The 17,678-nt window shown below is 41.7% G+C and overlaps 1 protein-coding gene across 1 annotated transcript in view; it reads right to left on the reverse strand.

Moving 5' to 3' along the window:
* Nucleotides 1-8,590: 8,590 nt before the first annotated feature.
* The window catches only part of CNR1 (cannabinoid receptor 1), a 29,841-nt gene continuing 20,753 nt past the window's right edge, over nucleotides 8,591-17,678 (reverse strand). The window contains exon 2 of the mRNA XM_084831182.1: nucleotides 8,591-11,300. Coding sequence (XP_084687308.1) covers nucleotides 9,835-11,250 — 1,416 coding nt within the window. The 5' untranslated portion in view covers nucleotides 11,251-11,300 and the 3' untranslated portion in view covers nucleotides 8,591-9,834. The remainder of the gene's footprint in view (nucleotides 11,301-17,678) is intronic.

The raw sequence follows: 17,678 nt of genomic DNA on the forward strand, positions 1-17,678 counted from the left end.
GGGAGATCCGGGTTCTAGTCCCCACTCAGCCATGGAAGCTCACTGGGTGACTTTGGGCCAGTCACAGACTCTCAGCCCAACCTACCTCACAGGGTTGTTGTGAGGATAAAAGGGAAAGGAGGAGGATCATGTAAGCCGCCTTGGGTACCTTGCAAGAGGAAAAAAGGCGGGATATAAATGCAATAAATAAATAAATCTGTGCAATGAATCAGTTAAATACTAATCACAGATTAAAACTTTTCCATTAATTGGCAGGAGGACCAGTCATTATGCAGACTAGAGATATATAAGCTCTCGACTTCCAACACCAGATTTGATGATGAAGAATAGTGACTTTTAAAAGCTGTGTGTTTAATTCTGGAGTGTGGTGATTTTTGTGTTGTCACTTTTTATGTTTCTTTGGTTCTGTTTTTGCTTTCTTTTCTTTTGTATTTAAATTGTTTTTATGTTTGCTTATTGTAAGCTGCCCAGACAACTTTATGTTGTGGGGCAGCGTACACATGTTGCAAATAGATAAGAATATATATTATTCATAGTAAAAAGATAATCATAAATGAAAAACCCACCCTACCTGACCACCCCCTCAGAAATGTCAGAATATGAACCAGGTTAACAACAGGCATTTCAAAGAACTCCCTGATGGTCATATCTTTTAGATATGAAAGATTTAAAAAAACTTAGAAAAAGAGGAAGACATTCCATTAATGCCATTCTAATAATCAAAATAGTCAGAAAACACAGCCTTATGAATCATGACCCAGTATTCTATCATGAACTGTCATTCACGACATACTTATTCCATAATTTCCTCAAATATGGCTGCTTCTAAAATTGATTTTATAACCCAATATCTTTCCATGTTATCTTCCCATGCCATTAATATATTAGCATCAGTTATCATGGGTTTTTAGGAGCCTCCACAAAAAAGTAGCTTGCGGTAGATTTGTGTGTTTCCAATCAGACCAGCCAGAGTTGAAAACAACACATCACCAGTCTCCACGCAGATGAGATGCCATCGAAGCAGCTGCGTTGAGTGGCTTTCAGAGTACAAATAGGTTCCAGAGAAAGACATTTCCATGTTTAATACAACTTTGAAGTTTTCTCCAGATGATTAATCAGCTCACAATTTATAATGTTCTTGGCTATTTGGCTTTATTTAATTGACCAGTACATCACTGAAAATTTGTAATATTGAGGAAGTGGGATTTTTTCTTGTGATATTAGATTTCATAGTGTGTTATATGTAACACTTAAGAAAAGTGGTCTATATAGTTCTTGAGGAAGACTATTTCTAGTTGAAACGGTAATACACCAGGTTTCCATTTACTACTGACTTCCTTTCTAATTGACTGATATGGTTGATATGATGTATATGCATGGGAATTACTTTCTCTGCAATTTGACATGTATAAAATGATTGTGCCTTAATTGCTTATACACATGCCTTCAAATTATTATAAATTCCATTGTGGACTTCCCACAGGCATCTGATTTGCCACTGGACTAGAACGCTGGACTAGATAAGCCTTTGGTCTAATCTAGCAGGGCTCGTATTACATTCTTATGAAGTTTCCACTACTTGCTAAACAAAGTTCTCATGCAGGAATCTGGCAATTGGTCATTTGTTACCATACTCATTGTATATCACTTAAGCATTCTATGAAGTGGATCTTGCCTGCAGCTGACATTTATCTGAATCAATGGAATGCATTTATTACTGTGTTGCACTCTCTCCAAGACAGGCAGGAGATACTTCATGGCCTATCTGGAGTTCTGTGCCAGAGAGAACACTGCCTGATACGGCATTTTGGTGTTAGAATGCAATATGGATTACTTTGGTGCATAGTTTCCTTGCAATGTGAAACCTCTATTGCTCTCACTTTTAGAGGTGGGGAGAAACATATAATTCATGTTGGAATTGTTTTACCTACATTTCCTTCCGCTTTCCAGGCAAAAAACCAAACAATCCTTCTCTGATCTATGAATCTGCAAGCCAATAGTCAAAACTGTCAGGCTTCTCTCAAACTAATAAGGATGCTTCAAAAATCCATAGATTAAGTGTCTGAAATACAGCAGCAGGTTTCCACCCAGTTATCTGAGAGTTGCAACAAGAACAACACAAAACAGTGTTGTATTGTACAAAATGTTGTGTAATTAAGCCAATTGCATAAAACAGGGAAGAAATATCAAGCTGCATAGCAATTGAGCTGGGAACGATGATGAGCAGTAATTACAGTGCATGGATACAAAATAGCTAGCTGGTCTTTGCTTTGAATTGAGAATATGATGAGCACTACTTAGACCAGATGGATGCACAATAGATGGCTGGTTGGTCTCTGTGCCTTTCAATTAGGAATCACACACAATTAAGCCAAGTCTCTGGGTCTTTAAGCAAGATCAATGTGCAATGATGCTGGGATCCAAACTAACATGAGAAACAACCATTACAATTCAGACAATCCCCAGATTGACACAATTGTGTGTCTGCTTTTGCAGATGGGTCCTGCACATGCAATCCCAGTTTGAGGGAGGTAGAAATATTTACAGAAATAACAAGTAAAGTTTTAGCTTTCCCCTAAAATTAAGTGAAGTGTGTTTGCAGGAGTCCAGCTTTGCACGATGATGGTTTGTTGTTAATGATACAATGATACTGTTCTCTTGCCTCCATAATACTGAAGTTTTCTCATACTTAAACAAAATGGCAGTACAATGACAATCCATAAACATGGATAGGTGTTTTAAACAAAGAGTTTTAAGAATTGCTATGAAGCCAGAAAAAATAGGCATGAGATCTTAAATATGATGAAGTATTTCCCAAGGTCACCACATAACAATCTCATCACGGTTTCAGATTCAAATAAACAAGATACTTTTACTTTGAATAAATAACAGTTTAATTACATGGAGAAATAAAATATGGTATGGTAGTAATACATTGGTAATATTACAGAAGTACTATTCCGCTATAGGTAGTTTAATGTCAGAAGCTACGTTTAATGACAGTCTTACCAGTACTTGTGTACAAAGTAATATACAAGTTGCCATTGCCAACAGAAACATATTGCAGCAGTTGCAAGGATGTTAGTTACCAGCTCAAACAAACAACTAACAATACAATATACTTCCAAGAGAAAGTAATAATGTTAGATTTACAGACATTGAAAGATAGGATCTCCACTTGGAAACAAAGAAAATAAAAAGCTACAGAAATCCAACTTTGCTATTTCATATTATCACAAGGAAAGACTTTCCGTTCTCTGACATTGCATCCCTGGAACCTGTTCAGATGTCACAGCAGTTCATTCTATTCTACAATTGCAGACTTATTTTCTTTTTTAGGCCACTGCTTGTATAGCTGACAGTTTAAATGTTTTTATTTTATTTACATACATTCAGCACAGAAAAGGTTTTATTTATCATACAAGAGGCATTTTAATCAGTGCAAGAAAAAGAAATCCATAGTGATTGCACAGCATCGAGGAGGTAATATACAAATATACATTAAGACTGTTGAGAATCTAACTTGCGCATAATACAGATGGTCTCTGCTACAGATATACACAACATTTAAAGTTAATAAATACACAGAATTCTTAGCCACGGAGCTACTCGTTTTATGAGAGTGGGTGGGTGACTCTGAAGCAGTGTGTGGATAAGCTGCTAGGCCATTACCAAGGGAACATGGGCAACTGGAAACAGCATTATCTAAAGGAAGCTTTCATGCCATAGCAAGCCTTCCTAGAAGAAAATAACTTCTGCTGCATAATGCCTGGGTGGATCAGACTAAAATCCATGTAGTCTGGTGCTCTGTCCCCAACAATGAGCAGCTAGATAACTCCCTCGGGGGGGAGGGGGTGTCAGAGGCAGGGCATCAAGGTGATGTCCAGACGGTTTGGCCCTAGCATCTGATTGGCCGAGGTACACTGCCTCTGAAAATTGAGATAATCTGTTTAAGCAGTGATGTCTGGTGAGGTGTGCAGAAAGCCATCAGTGAACAAGAGGGAAGAGGCTCCCATGCCCTTGGCGTATCTGTTGAAGGCAGCCAAGGTAAGGGACTTGTGTAGCACCATGAAAGCCACTGGCCAGCAGTGCCCTGCACAGCTCTGAGCCCATGACATCACTGGCTTTTACTGAGCACTTCAAACCATACACTAGCAATGCACCTGCATGGTATCCCATGCATTGCCTCCTGTCCAACTGCCTATATCGGATGCCTGTTGACAAGAGTGTGAGCTCCCTCTTGTTTGTCACTCAGTGGTGGCAGCCACTTACTGCTTTCTCCCCCCACCCCCCGCACCCAACTGGCTGTTGCTGCATTTAAGTATCATAGCTAATGGCCATTGCTGAATGCATCCTCAGTGCTCACAGGTATTATACCGCCCTAAGTGTAATTAGGACATCCCCCCTGCCCCCCTTAAATGATTCTTCATGGGCATTGGTACTTCAGTGCATACATATGGAGATATGCATGTAGAGTGGTACCCTACACTGGAACAGAGAATCCTGTTTGCATAGGAGCTCTTGTGTATGTGCTGGAGCATATGGAGCTCTGGTTTGGGGCAGACAGTTCATCTGACAATGTTTACTTTTGTCCTCAGAACAACAGCAGAGATTTAAAATTAAAAATAACACAGTAGGTCACAGCATGCTTTAAGGCCCGAGATAACGACAGTGTAGAACCTATTGTTTTTTAGAACATTTGCAATTAAGGGGTGTCCCAGCAGTCCCCAGAAATAAGTGACTAAGTATAATTTTAGGCCCTATAATACAAATATTTATTGGTTTGGAGACAGTAGCATTGGACTAGATACACTGATTGAGAGGGATCAGAGAGAAACTTTTACCTCCCCTTGGCAGAATTGAACATGCCGTCCTAAGCATTTTTACACTCTTGAGAACTGCTCTAAAGCATGGCTTAAGTACAGCTAAGCTAAGTAGAATATCTAACAGGAGTTGTATTTAGCATTCATTTTGTAGGGACTTTTTAGCCAGCTCAGTTGAGAAATGGTGTTATGACAACACACACAGTTATAAGAGCTTTTTAAAGCACTCACATATGTAAATGAAATATATTGATGAATACATTGTAATATTTCACAGGATGTTGTTTATTATATTAATAAGCACCATGTTTAGTGCCAAGACAGCCCCATTGTCCCATAGTTTATTTTAATCACATAAAGTTAAGAGATCTTGGATACATAACAGAAATCCATACGAGTATGCATTAAATCACAAGAAGACAGTTTAAAAAATGGCTCTTGAAATATCTTTTCATTATATTTTGGGTTTTCTTTCCTCCGAAACTGTTTCAGATTAAATATGTATTATTGTTAAAGGAAGAAAGTAGTTTCAAAATACACAAGCCTCCATCCAGTCCACTACAGACACCACCTGCATGTGGGCCGTTTCCTATTGGGGATAATGAAAACTTATTTCACACACATGCCTTCCTCTGGATCAGTGTCTGCACATAATGAACAGGCTATTATGGGAAACCTGCATTCCTTGAACAATCATAGAAATGAGAGCTGGACAGGGATATAGGAGGGGTGGCGACGGCTTCCCTTTCCCCATAATAGCCTAGCACGCAGATGCTTGTATCTGCATACTGCAGGGAAGAGAAGACAGGAGGCTCTGTTATGCCTTAATGGGATAACATGTGCTGAACAAGAGCTACACCCATGGTGGTCTGGACTGAGCCCAAAAGGTTCAATAGAAGTTCCCTGGGGACACCTACATATTTACTCATATTACTGGGGTGGGTGAGGGGGGGTGTTGTTTGTTTGTTTAAAGGACAATAAAACTTTCCCACTTCTACTGAAGGAACAGCCCCAATCAAGCAAACCATTTCAAGGGTGTGTAAGGGATGTTTCGATGGGGGGATGTTTCGATGTGCATATGGAAGAAGTGCACCCACCAAGACTTACTCTATCACTTCAATGGAGAGGGCAGCTCTGTCCTTGAATCAGATCACATATGCGCAGCTGCCATCTTGGTTGAAGTCATGGCAAATTCCTCTTGCACTGGAGCTTCATTGGAGCACGCAGACAAGAAATAACCCGGACCCTTTGAATTGCCATGCTACATCTCTCTGGATCAAGTAATAAAATAGTTCTGTTTTACACCCAGTCCAACAATATTTTTACAGTATTTTGATAAAATATTTACCAACAAAGAGAAATTTACCATCTTGCCTCTCAAGAGGTACATCTGTTTCAGAGGGGCAGCTTCACTGGAAGTTCTGGCAAGCTACTCACCTAGATGGAATTGTTTCATTCCTAGTTTGGTGTGGCCGATTTAGGGAGCAATCCTATGGTCACTAAACACTGTCTAGAGGTCTATAGGATATGCTCCTTTCTGGGAACTGACCTTGGAGCCTGCATTCTGAGGCCGGTTCCCGGAAAACCGACCTCCCCCCTCGTCCATGCTGCCTCAGAGGCAGCGCAGAGAAGCCCTGTCCTCCGCGCTCGGAAGAGGAGTGCGGAGCGACTGCAAAGGGGCATTCTGGGGGGCATTCCGGGGCAGGGAGAGTGGAGCTGCGCGTACGACACATCCTATGTGTTGTACAGCAGCTTCCTCTCCCCGCTGCCCCCCCCACCACCACTAGAAAGCTGAAAACGGCTGTCTAGCAAAAAAGAGCAAGGTGGGAGAGACATGGAGGGAACAATCGCCCTTGTGCCTCTCCTGCCTGTCTTTGGAGAGGTGGTCTCCTCCAACGTTGGAGGCAGCCGCCTATCTAGTTAGGATTGCGCCCTTAATCAACAAGTTTAGATCTCCATTGTCTTATATTCTATATCCAGTTTATTGTGGATGTAAAATGCAATCTCAGTGTATACTCGGCGTACAATAATGACTCTATATGGAAGTGGAACAGCCATTTCTAATGTTACCTTTTATGAAACTTCCTTTCTTTCTTGGCAAAGAATCAAGTGTGATCAGAGATGAAGACACTCCCTCCCTTGCTGGATCTCCTTTTGTCATAGAACTGAAGCCATGAGGCAGCCCTAGAAATATGGGACAAAAGTGAAATGTGCCTCTTCCACTGACCTATGCATTATTCTCCTTGATAGACTGGATAGTTCTTCTAACTGACCCATAGCTAAGAAAGTAGTGACTACTGTTCAGTGTTAGCAGTCACTCTCAGACTATGAGTGAGGAGGTGTTTTCTCACTTCCATCGCTAGCTTGTCATGACACCTGTTCTTGCATCTCCTTCCCCATCTTCCACAGACGTCATACTGATATCTAATACAGGTACGCTTTTCCTCATGGACCCTCCCCACAAATGGAGATGTGTTCTAATAATACTTTTCAGATGTGTGACTGGGAAGAAGGAAATACTTCCTATCAGAACTGATCTCTGATAAACAGAACACTCTGCTCTGCTCTGCTCACAACCCTGAGCAAGTACATCACCTCAAAGGGTTCCACATGCACACAGTTGCCTTCAACTCCCTAAAGGCCTAACAACATGGGACATTAAATGCGCTGATTGTAGCAATGTCAGGTTTTGGTTTTTAAATTAAAACCAAGCATGGAGGAGCCCGATCCAGACCAGCATCGCAGCAGAGGAAAGTGGGATTCAACTCTTCCCTCCCCCACTGCAAATCCTCCCTGCACATGGCAAATAGCAATAGGAAAAAAGTTCCCATTGGTGCCAAGTCTCTACTCAGGAACCCTGGTTCTCAGTTACATTCTAACTACAGCATTAACTCTATCTTACATTCTTGGTGACTAGACAATGACATAAAATTAGTTTGTTTGTAATGGTTTCAGTTTCCATTTATCTATTATTGACTGATCCCACTGCTCTGCACATGCACGTCTGAGCTGTGTGCACACTGATGCATATGAGGGTCTTCTGACACCACTGGATTCAGTGCTCTGCCACACAGACACAGCTGTACGTAGGTTCCGAGTTCCAACCCAGCAATAAGAACCACATACATAGCCCTGAGTGCAGAATGCAGGGGTCCAGAAAGGGAAATTGCCCACACGGCACCTTTTTGTACCTGCAGGATCTGATCAAGAGGAGGGGTCGCAACACTGACGCCTGCTTCAGCATTTGAATAACTTTTGTTGCACTACTGTAACCCTGCTTTAGCAATGAGAGACCTACCTCCTTGTAATAACATGGACTTAAGACTTTTAAATGGTTTTTAAACATTTGGCATTTCAGTTCGTGTGTCCTGCATTCTTAATTCTGGCAGAGATTGTGGAGATTTCCAGTGTTCCACCTTGACAGGCTTCTCCTGCATTTTGCTGTGACGGTGGCTTAATTCTGACACTTGTGAAAGCCTGTTTTAAGTTTCCTATATTTGTTCTCACAGACATCGATCCTCTTCCAATCATTATTGTGGCTAAAGACAAGCCAGTCAGTCTTCAAGTGCCATAGTACTTCTGTCTTCTTTACAAGGTTTTCTGCTGCTAACCCTAAAATACTACTTTTCTTTAGTTATCAGATTGGGTTTACAAATGTGTTCAGAATCTTACAAACTGTATTTTCATTACTGATGGGTTGGAAGAACTCACTTTTAGAAACAGAATTCATGTGCAAAGAATGCAACAAAAAGTACAAGGTCACATTTGGTCACAATTTCTTATCTTAATATTAATGTAACCCACACTTATTCTGTATATGCACACAATACACACAAATACACAGTTATTACTTAATCATATATACACATATCTTAAAAAGTCTAAGACTAATACTTCATCCTCTTGTTACCGAAGACTGATGTTTGGCATCTCAGTTTTCAAATCTATTGAAACCTGGGACTTAGGAATGCAACACATTTCAAGTATACATCACAGTGATAACTTTGTACATTTAACTAGACACATGTTGTCTTCAGAGATCCAGTGCTAGCAACAGACCAACAAAAACAAAAACAGTTACCAGGCAAAGAAGCCAGTGCCCCGATGCCTTCCTGTATGGTTCATGTTGGTATTCAACCAATTTCCAACAAAAAGCCAATGGTCTATAAGACAATAGATGGCCCTTTGAAAACTATAGCCTTCTTCTTTTTCAGTCCGAGCCACTGTAATACTTACTTTTGCAAAGTTATTCTATGTTCCGTTGTTGCTGTTATTCCCATATTTACATGAGTTTCAAACTTAATAGGGATTTCAAATGTGAGCAGAAGAAATACAAAGCCTTTCCTTTTAAATTCACTATAAAACACTAAGAATGTAAAGTTTTCAAAATACCTCATAGGAATTCTTCAAAATACAGGAAGTATTTTCATGGCAGAGGGAGGGTGTTACATCATCACATACTTTACATTACTTCTACACAAGTCTACCTAATCACTTTGGTTAGACAAATATCAGTAACATAGAATAAAACATCATACATCTCACAAGACATGGTACAAAACTTTTACAATCCAGTACTGCCGCTTTTGGGGTGGGGTATGGAGATCTACTTACAGACAATAGACATATTTCACACTAGAAATTTAACTACAATTACAAAATCTATTTCCAATTTGATAACAGTTGTACATGTCTCAATTTTCAATTAGTTTCCCTCAGTGTGTAGATTTTTCTCACTGATTAATATGTTTTTGTATATGATAATAGGGTTTGGCCATTATTATTCAATTAGCATTTTGCCACTGGAAAACCTGTTTTTAAAAACATAGGTTGAGTCCTTGTTTGTAGAACTTGGAGGAGGGGGCTACTGCTCAAGACTAAAAGAAATATCCAGTCACTTAAAATAATAAACTTAAAAATGGTACATTTGAGGAAACACACACTTTTGAAGTCATGAATTTCTCTTGCTTTCTCTTGTTTTGTTCTCTCATGATACCAAGAGGTCTATGCTTTACAATGCCTCTGCAGTTGTGTCTGAGGAGACAGACATGGTCACTTTGGCAATCTTAACTGTGTTTTTAATACACCTTTCAGCAGCCTTGTGGACATTACCTGGATTGTTAGCATGTCTGTGCTGGCAGTCAGACTCCAAGCTGTTATCAAGAGGTTGTGCGGTCCCTTCACAAGGTGGAAACATGCTCCTGAAAGCATGTCTCAGGTCCTTGCTCCTGAGAGCATAGATAATGGGATTCACTGTGGAATTCAGAAGACACAGCATGCTGCAGAAGGCAAAGATAGTCTTGACAAGCTTGTTCATCTTCCCGAAGACATCATAGACCATAATTGCAAGCAGAGGACCCCAGCAGATAATCAAAACCACAAGAATGAGGACTAAGGTTTTGGCTAACCTGATGTCCATACGTGTTTGTTCAGGCCTAGTGATCTGCTGTACTTTACCATCCTCTGAAGTATGAATAATTATGCTCTTTTGAGTGCCGCGCTGGAGCATTCTAACAGCGTGGCTATGAGCCTTCCAGAGTATGTACATATAGGCATACACAATAAAAAGCAGGAGTACAGTGGTGACCCCAATCCAGAACAACAGATAGTTCTCATCAATTAGAGGAAATATATCTGAACAAACAGAATTGAGTTTTTTGCAGTTCCAACCAAGCAGAGGGAGGACAGCTATTACGATGGCTATAGTCCACATCACACAGAATGCTACAACAGCCTTTGATCTGGTGACAATCCTTTTGTAAGACAGGGGCCGGTGTATAGATATGTACCTGTCTATTGCAGTGAGGAAAAGGCTGCCAACTGAGGCAGTGAATGAGGCTGTAACTCCACCCAGTTTAAATAGAAACACATTGGGACTGTCTTTCCGATGGAAAACATGGAAGTCAACAAAACTGTAGACAAAGATTACGCTGCCGAGAAGATCAGCCACTGCCAAACTGCTGATGAAATGGTAGGAAGGCCTGCAGCGAAGGCTTCGGGACTGCAAGATGACAATCAAGACCAGAAGATTTTCCAGAACAGTGAAGGTTCCCAGGATAAGGGACAGTACTGCAATGGCTAACTGTTGGATAGGGTTCAGAATCATAAAGCACTCCATATCCATGAAGTTCTCTCCACATTGTATATTATCCTCATTATCTTTGAATATAGTCTTGTTGTAAAAATCTGTAACATTGATCTGATCCGACGGGTGCACGCCCAAGACAGCATCTTCTCCTGCAGTCATTTTTGATCTGAAATCACCTCGGAAAGAAGACAGAGGGAATTTCTGTGGGTAATATCCTAACTTGGAGGCCATGTCGCTTTTAAAATCTTCGTACTGGATATCGTTAGAACCCATGTAAAGAAGATCTGTTGTAATTGTTCTGAAAGTTGTATCTGCGAGGCCATCTAGGACTGACTTCATAACCCCAAATGTCAGTTATGCAGGCTTGGAAAGAAGTATGTGAAGCAATCCTGGTAGAGAGAGAAGACCAAACTTAATTAAATATATGCAAAGTTGGAGGGGGGGGGAGAGAAGCCAAAATATTAGCTGAGTTGTGATCAATACCTCTAATCTTCTACTTAATGCTGGACCAGTCTCTCATATTTACAGCAGGTCAACATTCATTCAGCTGCCGAATGCCTAGAGAACAATGCATGGCAATGCAATGCAATGGCTGAAAAATTAGCAGGAAAGTATGAGAAAACATATTAATTTTAATTAAATTCCTCTAACTAGATCTGCTAGTCATACATTTTCTAAATGGTTTTTTCCCCTCTGATTCCATTTTGTAAGTCAATGTCCCCTACATTTTAAAATTTCATCACGCCAATGGCTGTTGCAGAGGAATAAGACAAGGGCAGATTTTCAATTAGAGAGACCTCCGTCAAGACAAGTGTAGAGCTGCTGACAATGGCTGTGATCAGGAGGCATACTTGAATCAACTGTCTATCCCCACCAGTGTCCTATGGTGAGCTCTTTTTAGAGAAGCTTAAAAAGCTGCATGCGGTTCAGTAGAGAGACCTACTGAAAAGTCATCTCATTGTATAACTCACAGGGTTCGTTGCTAATGAGCATGCACCTTTGGACTGCACCTTGACACAATCACTATTATCTGATGCAATATTAATGAGTGAGGCATATGATCCATGCTCTATCACCTGGTTACAATGATCACAATTTTAAGAACATTAAAGCAATGAGGTTTCATTCCGTTATCAACTTGGGTCTATATGCTTAGCCTGTTTACAGAATCAAGGATGTGAATATGATTAATACTGGGCTATTAGTCCCCTTTTGAACCTGAACTGATAATAATATGTGGTGTTCACATAATGACTTCTTCTAGCGATTCCCAGTGTGCAAATCTGTTGAAAAATTATTTTCTGTATTTTCATCTCACTCCTTCTGGGATGAATCAGTGAGCAGGATCTGACAGGACTCTAGGATGCTAAGCATGGTTTACCATCAGAAAATATCGGTCAACCCAGTCCCTTATAATCTCTTCACATATGTGAGCACAATCACTTTAAAAGTTTACATTTGAGTACAGAACCACAGATCAGGCCCAGTTCAATGTTACGTTATTCCACGTTCATTTATATCAGGGGTGGGCAACTGTGGTAGGTTTGGGGGCCATTTTTGCCCTTGCCCCCTCCCTAGGCCACATTGGGGGGGGGATAAATAAAAACAATTTAAAAACAATTCTGGTTTTCTGCTGAAATTTGGGGGCAAACTGCTCTGTACGGCTAAAACAGTTCAATTTAACTTGTTTGCAAGCCAAATTTGACCCTTCTAGCACTCTGTAGTGGCCTACAGAGCATTATGTTGGTTAATGTTTTAAATTTGGGATTGCAGCAAGGGTTGCGTGCAGCCCACGATCCACATGTTGTCCATCCCTGATTTGCAGAGATGTTTTAGCCAAACAACCGAGGAACACAGGAAGCTGCCTTACACTGACTCAGACCACTGGTCTATCTAGTCCACTCTTAATCCCCATTATTCAGTGATCAGGTAAACAAATCCAATGAATGGGCTTAACTTCTGTTACATTTACATTACATTATTTCAAACGGATGCCTAATACTACATCAGTAACCCTTAACTGTTAACCACTATTCTGATTTCTTTGTTCACTGTACTTTACAGCAGTACATGAGAGACTGCTTTACACATAGACTTGTGAATTAAAAACACAATTCCGGATATGAAGGTTGACGAGAACCATTCCTAGGTTTATACACTGTCCATGTATCTGAGAGGTTTCTCAATCAAGGCACTAATATTCTGGGTTGAGAACAGTAGTGTTCTGGCTGACAAACATCTCACTAGCACGGAACATATGAGTTGGGATCCAAAGGGCTGCAAATTATGTGCTGTGCACACAGAGATGCTTTTTGAGCCTTCTCCTTTCAGTGGCAATCCCCGATTCCCTCAAAAGGTCCTTCTACAGATTGAGGGATCCTCCCAGAATGGCATTCCGTGTGGTGTGCAGGGCTGCCGTCACAAAGGAACCAACACCAACAACACCCCACACATGGGCCCCTTGGGATCTTGGCCGTGCAAATCTAGTAACAATTCCTCTTTTCTATTCAACCCACATGTTCCATTCAGCTCCATCAAAGCACAGAAATAACTGAATTCTAGTAATCATTTGATCTAAAAAAGACCACCGCATTGTTTTCTAATGCTTTTGTCATGGAGTTGAGGACCACCTTGAAAACACAATGATGACTACTGCCTGAACCTCAGTTCAAGAATGACTATATCTAAGGGCTGAGCCAAACATTCTCACATGGGAACCTCCAGCTTGAAGGGGGGGGAGCAGGCAAAATTGGGGGGCCCTTAACTGAGGGCAGTTTCAGAGTCCCTCCTGAAATGTTTTGAAATGATTTTAAAAACTTCAGGTGATGCAGTGGTGCTTCCCTTCCCCCGTTCTCCCCCCCCCCTTCATCTGTATGTTAGCTCCACTGCCTCTGGTAGCAGAGCTTCTCTCAGCGACCGCTGGTCACCATTCCCCCCTCCCGAAAACCTTTCTGCCGAGCTGGGACATTCTAGGGGGAGAACAATAGCCTGGGACTACTAGACAGTACTGTGCGCTAACACCATGGTGGTGGCTTCTTTGCTACTGTCATGGAGTAGGCTCAGTAATTAACAATTCACTGTGTGGCATTCACTCCAAGTTTACCTACATCCTAGAATAATTTCCAGAGGGGTAGCTGTGTTACATCTGTTTCAGTAAAAACTACAAAGGGCCTTGTGGCACCTTAAAGACTAACACATTTATTATTGCGTAAGGTTTCGTGGACACTGTCCATGCATCTCAGTGATTATTTCTCAACAGCTTTTGACACTATGGATCATAAGCGTCTGTTGCAGCATTGGGAACATCTACAGACATCAAGGGACTTACTCTTGATTGGCTGTATTTCTTTTTTCCCCCCGAAAGAACCCAGAGGGTAAGCCTGGCACATTTATTGTTCACAGTTCCACAGGGGTCATTACTGTCATCTATGTTCTTTAATATATAGGAATATTAAAGGAAATCAGAATAGTGGTTAACAGTTAAGGATCACTCAGGCTGCCACAGAGTGAGATCATCCAGAACTCTGGAGTGATGTGTCATCAATTCACTCATAACTCCCTGCGCTGTATTATTCCAAACATCCAGGAACAGCTGTTAAGTTTTTCAACCAATAGGTTCAAGCTGAATAAGATAGATTTCCTATTTTGAACAACTACCAGGATTCCCTGAGCAATAAAAGGAGTTGTACAACAAATGTACTTGATCAAATCTTGGTATATTAATACTGTTTATATTTTTTAAAATAAAACTGGGATATGGGTTGTCCAACTTATACAAGTCTGTATAAGTCAGTATATTATTTTTGGGGTTTCAGTTATCCTATTCCAGGATGGGGAACCTGTGGACCTCCAGATGTTTAGTCTCCAATTCCCATCAGCCCCAGCCAGCGTGGCCAATGGTCACGGATAATGGAAGTTATAGTCCAACATCTGGAGGGCATAGGCTCCCCACCCCCTGTCCTATAAAAATATGGCTGTGGCCAGAAGTATGTTTAATTCCTTACATTGGACATGACAGTAATGTTCATTCATGGAATGTGGAAATCTTTATTTTATTTATTTATTTATTACATTTATATCCCATCCTTTTTTCCTCCTTAAGGAGCCAAAGGCAGCATACATAATCCTCCTTCTCCTCTATTTTATCCTCACAACAACAGCCCTGTGAGGTAGGCTGGGCTGAGAGTCTGTGACTGGCGCAAAGTCACCCAGTGAGTTTCCATGGCCAAGTAGGGACTAGAACCCAGATCTCCTGACTCCCAGCCCAACACTCTCGCCACTACACCACACTGGCTTGCCACCACCATCCCTCCTTTTCAAGGTTCTGCTCCTGGAAGGTACTCTATGTGAGGCTGCCCTGAAAACACTTTGGAAGCTGCAGCTAATGCAAAGTACTCTGGCCTGTGCCCTCACTGGCGTGGAAAGCTGGGAGGATTTAACATGTTGTACGGCATTTGCGTGGCCTTTCTGTTAGCTTCAGGCCAAATTCAAGGTACTGGCTTTGGGCTTTAAAAGCCTGCACAGTTTGGGACTTGCATATCTAAGGGTCAAAAGCCCTATTCAGTTCAGATGATCAAAATAAGCCACCATAGCTTAAATAAGCTTATTGAAATTGTGGTGCATGCCAAGTGTGATTTCCATAATCACTGCCCAGGAGCGGTTTGTCATGTCATCAGAACCCAGGCGGCATGGCTTGTTGGAGTAGGAACAACCCTCCAGTAACTCTATAGCAGCCCACAGGTTATCGGAGATTTATTTCTCCCTCCAACAAGCTATGCCACCCAAGTTTGGACAACACAACAACAAGCTGCACTCAGGTGGTGATTATGGAAATTGCGTCTAGCACATGTCCGGAATGCACCACAATTTAAATAAACCACCGTGGCTTAAATAAGTTTATTTTGATCATGTGGACCAGGTCTTAATTTCTGTTTTGGAGCCGAGATCTATAAAACGGAGTTCTGTCCTCTTGAGGAGGAATCCTTCCCTGTACACACATAGACTACCTTACTGCAATCACACATCATCTGGCTGTTGCATATGTCAGTGTCTGGACAGCAAGGCTAGCCTGCTGCCTGCACTTTTTGAACCCACAGCACCAAACACCTGAAAAGGGCTAAAGTGCGCATTGGTAAACACATGCCATACCATTTACATGAGCATGGCATGGGGAGTCTCCTTTTAGTGTCACAACTAACATGCAGGGAAAGGGAGAGCTGACCCTCTCTCCCACCGAGCTCCAGTGTTATTAGTTGTTTTTCCCCACCCATCTCCAATACTGCAAATGTACTGGGCTGGGAACATTCAAGGCACCTGAGCATGGCGAGGTAATGTGGAGGAGGGAAGTCTGGGTTTGCACTTTCCGTGGCACACTCATTTTGACACTGAAAGTAGATCCGCCAAGCCTATTTTATAGTGAGATGGGGTGGCATGTGATTTTTAAACATACACACATGAATCTGACCCTCAGGAATACTACTCTCCATATTAATTACCCCATTCTTTAGATCTAGGGAGAAAAAACCACTTGTTCATTCATTCATTCATTAATTTATTCATTCATTCAAGCAGTTTTGTCCTGCTTCTCAGCTGAAAGCTCCCAGAGCAGCTTTGGTAAGATAAATAAAAAGGAGACATACCAGCCAAAATTGGATCTCCTGAGAGCATTTTTTTTTAAACTAAAGGCATCCATGGGAGACTCCAGATTTGATATCAGTGGCACTGGTGGAATGGTGGTGGGTGAGTTTAACCCTTCCTCCAAACCATTTTCCCCACTAAATTGCCCCCCGAAGCTGGTATTAGCCCTGAAGTGAAAAACATATGGGACAATTTAGATAAGTAAAATTGAGTAGGAGAAGGGTTAACATCCCTTTCCCCCCAGTGCCCCTATTCTCATCAAATTTGGAGTCCTTCCCATGGATGATTTTAGATAAAAATGAAAATGTCAGGAGACCCAATCATAGTTTCCCTGGTGGTGGTTCCATGGCAACAAAAGGAGAAGTGAATGGAGGAGTGCCGGATTTTTTTAAAAAGGAATCTGCTTTGCTGCGCTTTGGTCCATGCAGGTCTCCACAAACTGGTTCTCTGCACTAGTAAAAATCGCTTCACAGAACGTACTTGCTGGTGCAGGTTGAAGTGAACATAATCTGACTGGCAGGAGCTGCTCAACCAATAAGAGAGGCCTTCCCCCTCCCTTTTCCTTTCCCTGAAAGTCCTGATGAACCTTCATTTCAGGAGCAAACCACAATGGGAGTCACTTCTGAGTAGACACACATATGCATGTGCTGGGAAAGGGGTGGGAGGAGAACACAAAGACAGAAACCAGCCCCCATTTTAACCCACGGGATCTCTATAATGAAGGGTTGAAGTAGTTACTTCCTAAGGCAATAAACCAAACAAAGGAGAATCGGAGCTTTGAGATCGCACTTTACTGCACGTAGGGAATGGGCTTTAAACTGTACCATGTCAATTGAGGGGTATCTCTGTAAGTTCGATGTGGGCATTCAGAGGGGAAGCCTCATTCAGCACAATGGGAGTTACTTCTGAAGAGACACTAACTGGTTTGTGCAGGGATGGGAAACACACAGGAAACACCCCTTGACCAGGGTCACGGTGAACGGCACACCCCTGGGCAGGGCTAGCATACCCGAGCTAAATGCGGGGGTTGAGGCACACGGCAACTATTCCAGGGAGAACCCAACTTAAGGAAAAGAATCAGACTTTAAGCAGTCTTGGGAAATCCAGATTTTCCCTCATAAGCTCTGGGG

The sequence above is a fragment of the Heloderma suspectum genome, chromosome 1, assembly GCF_057233095.1.
Source record: "Heloderma suspectum isolate Gila_16-S chromosome 1, 16-S_ref, whole genome shotgun sequence".
NCBI lineage: Eukaryota > Metazoa > Chordata > Lepidosauria > Squamata > Helodermatidae > Heloderma > Heloderma suspectum.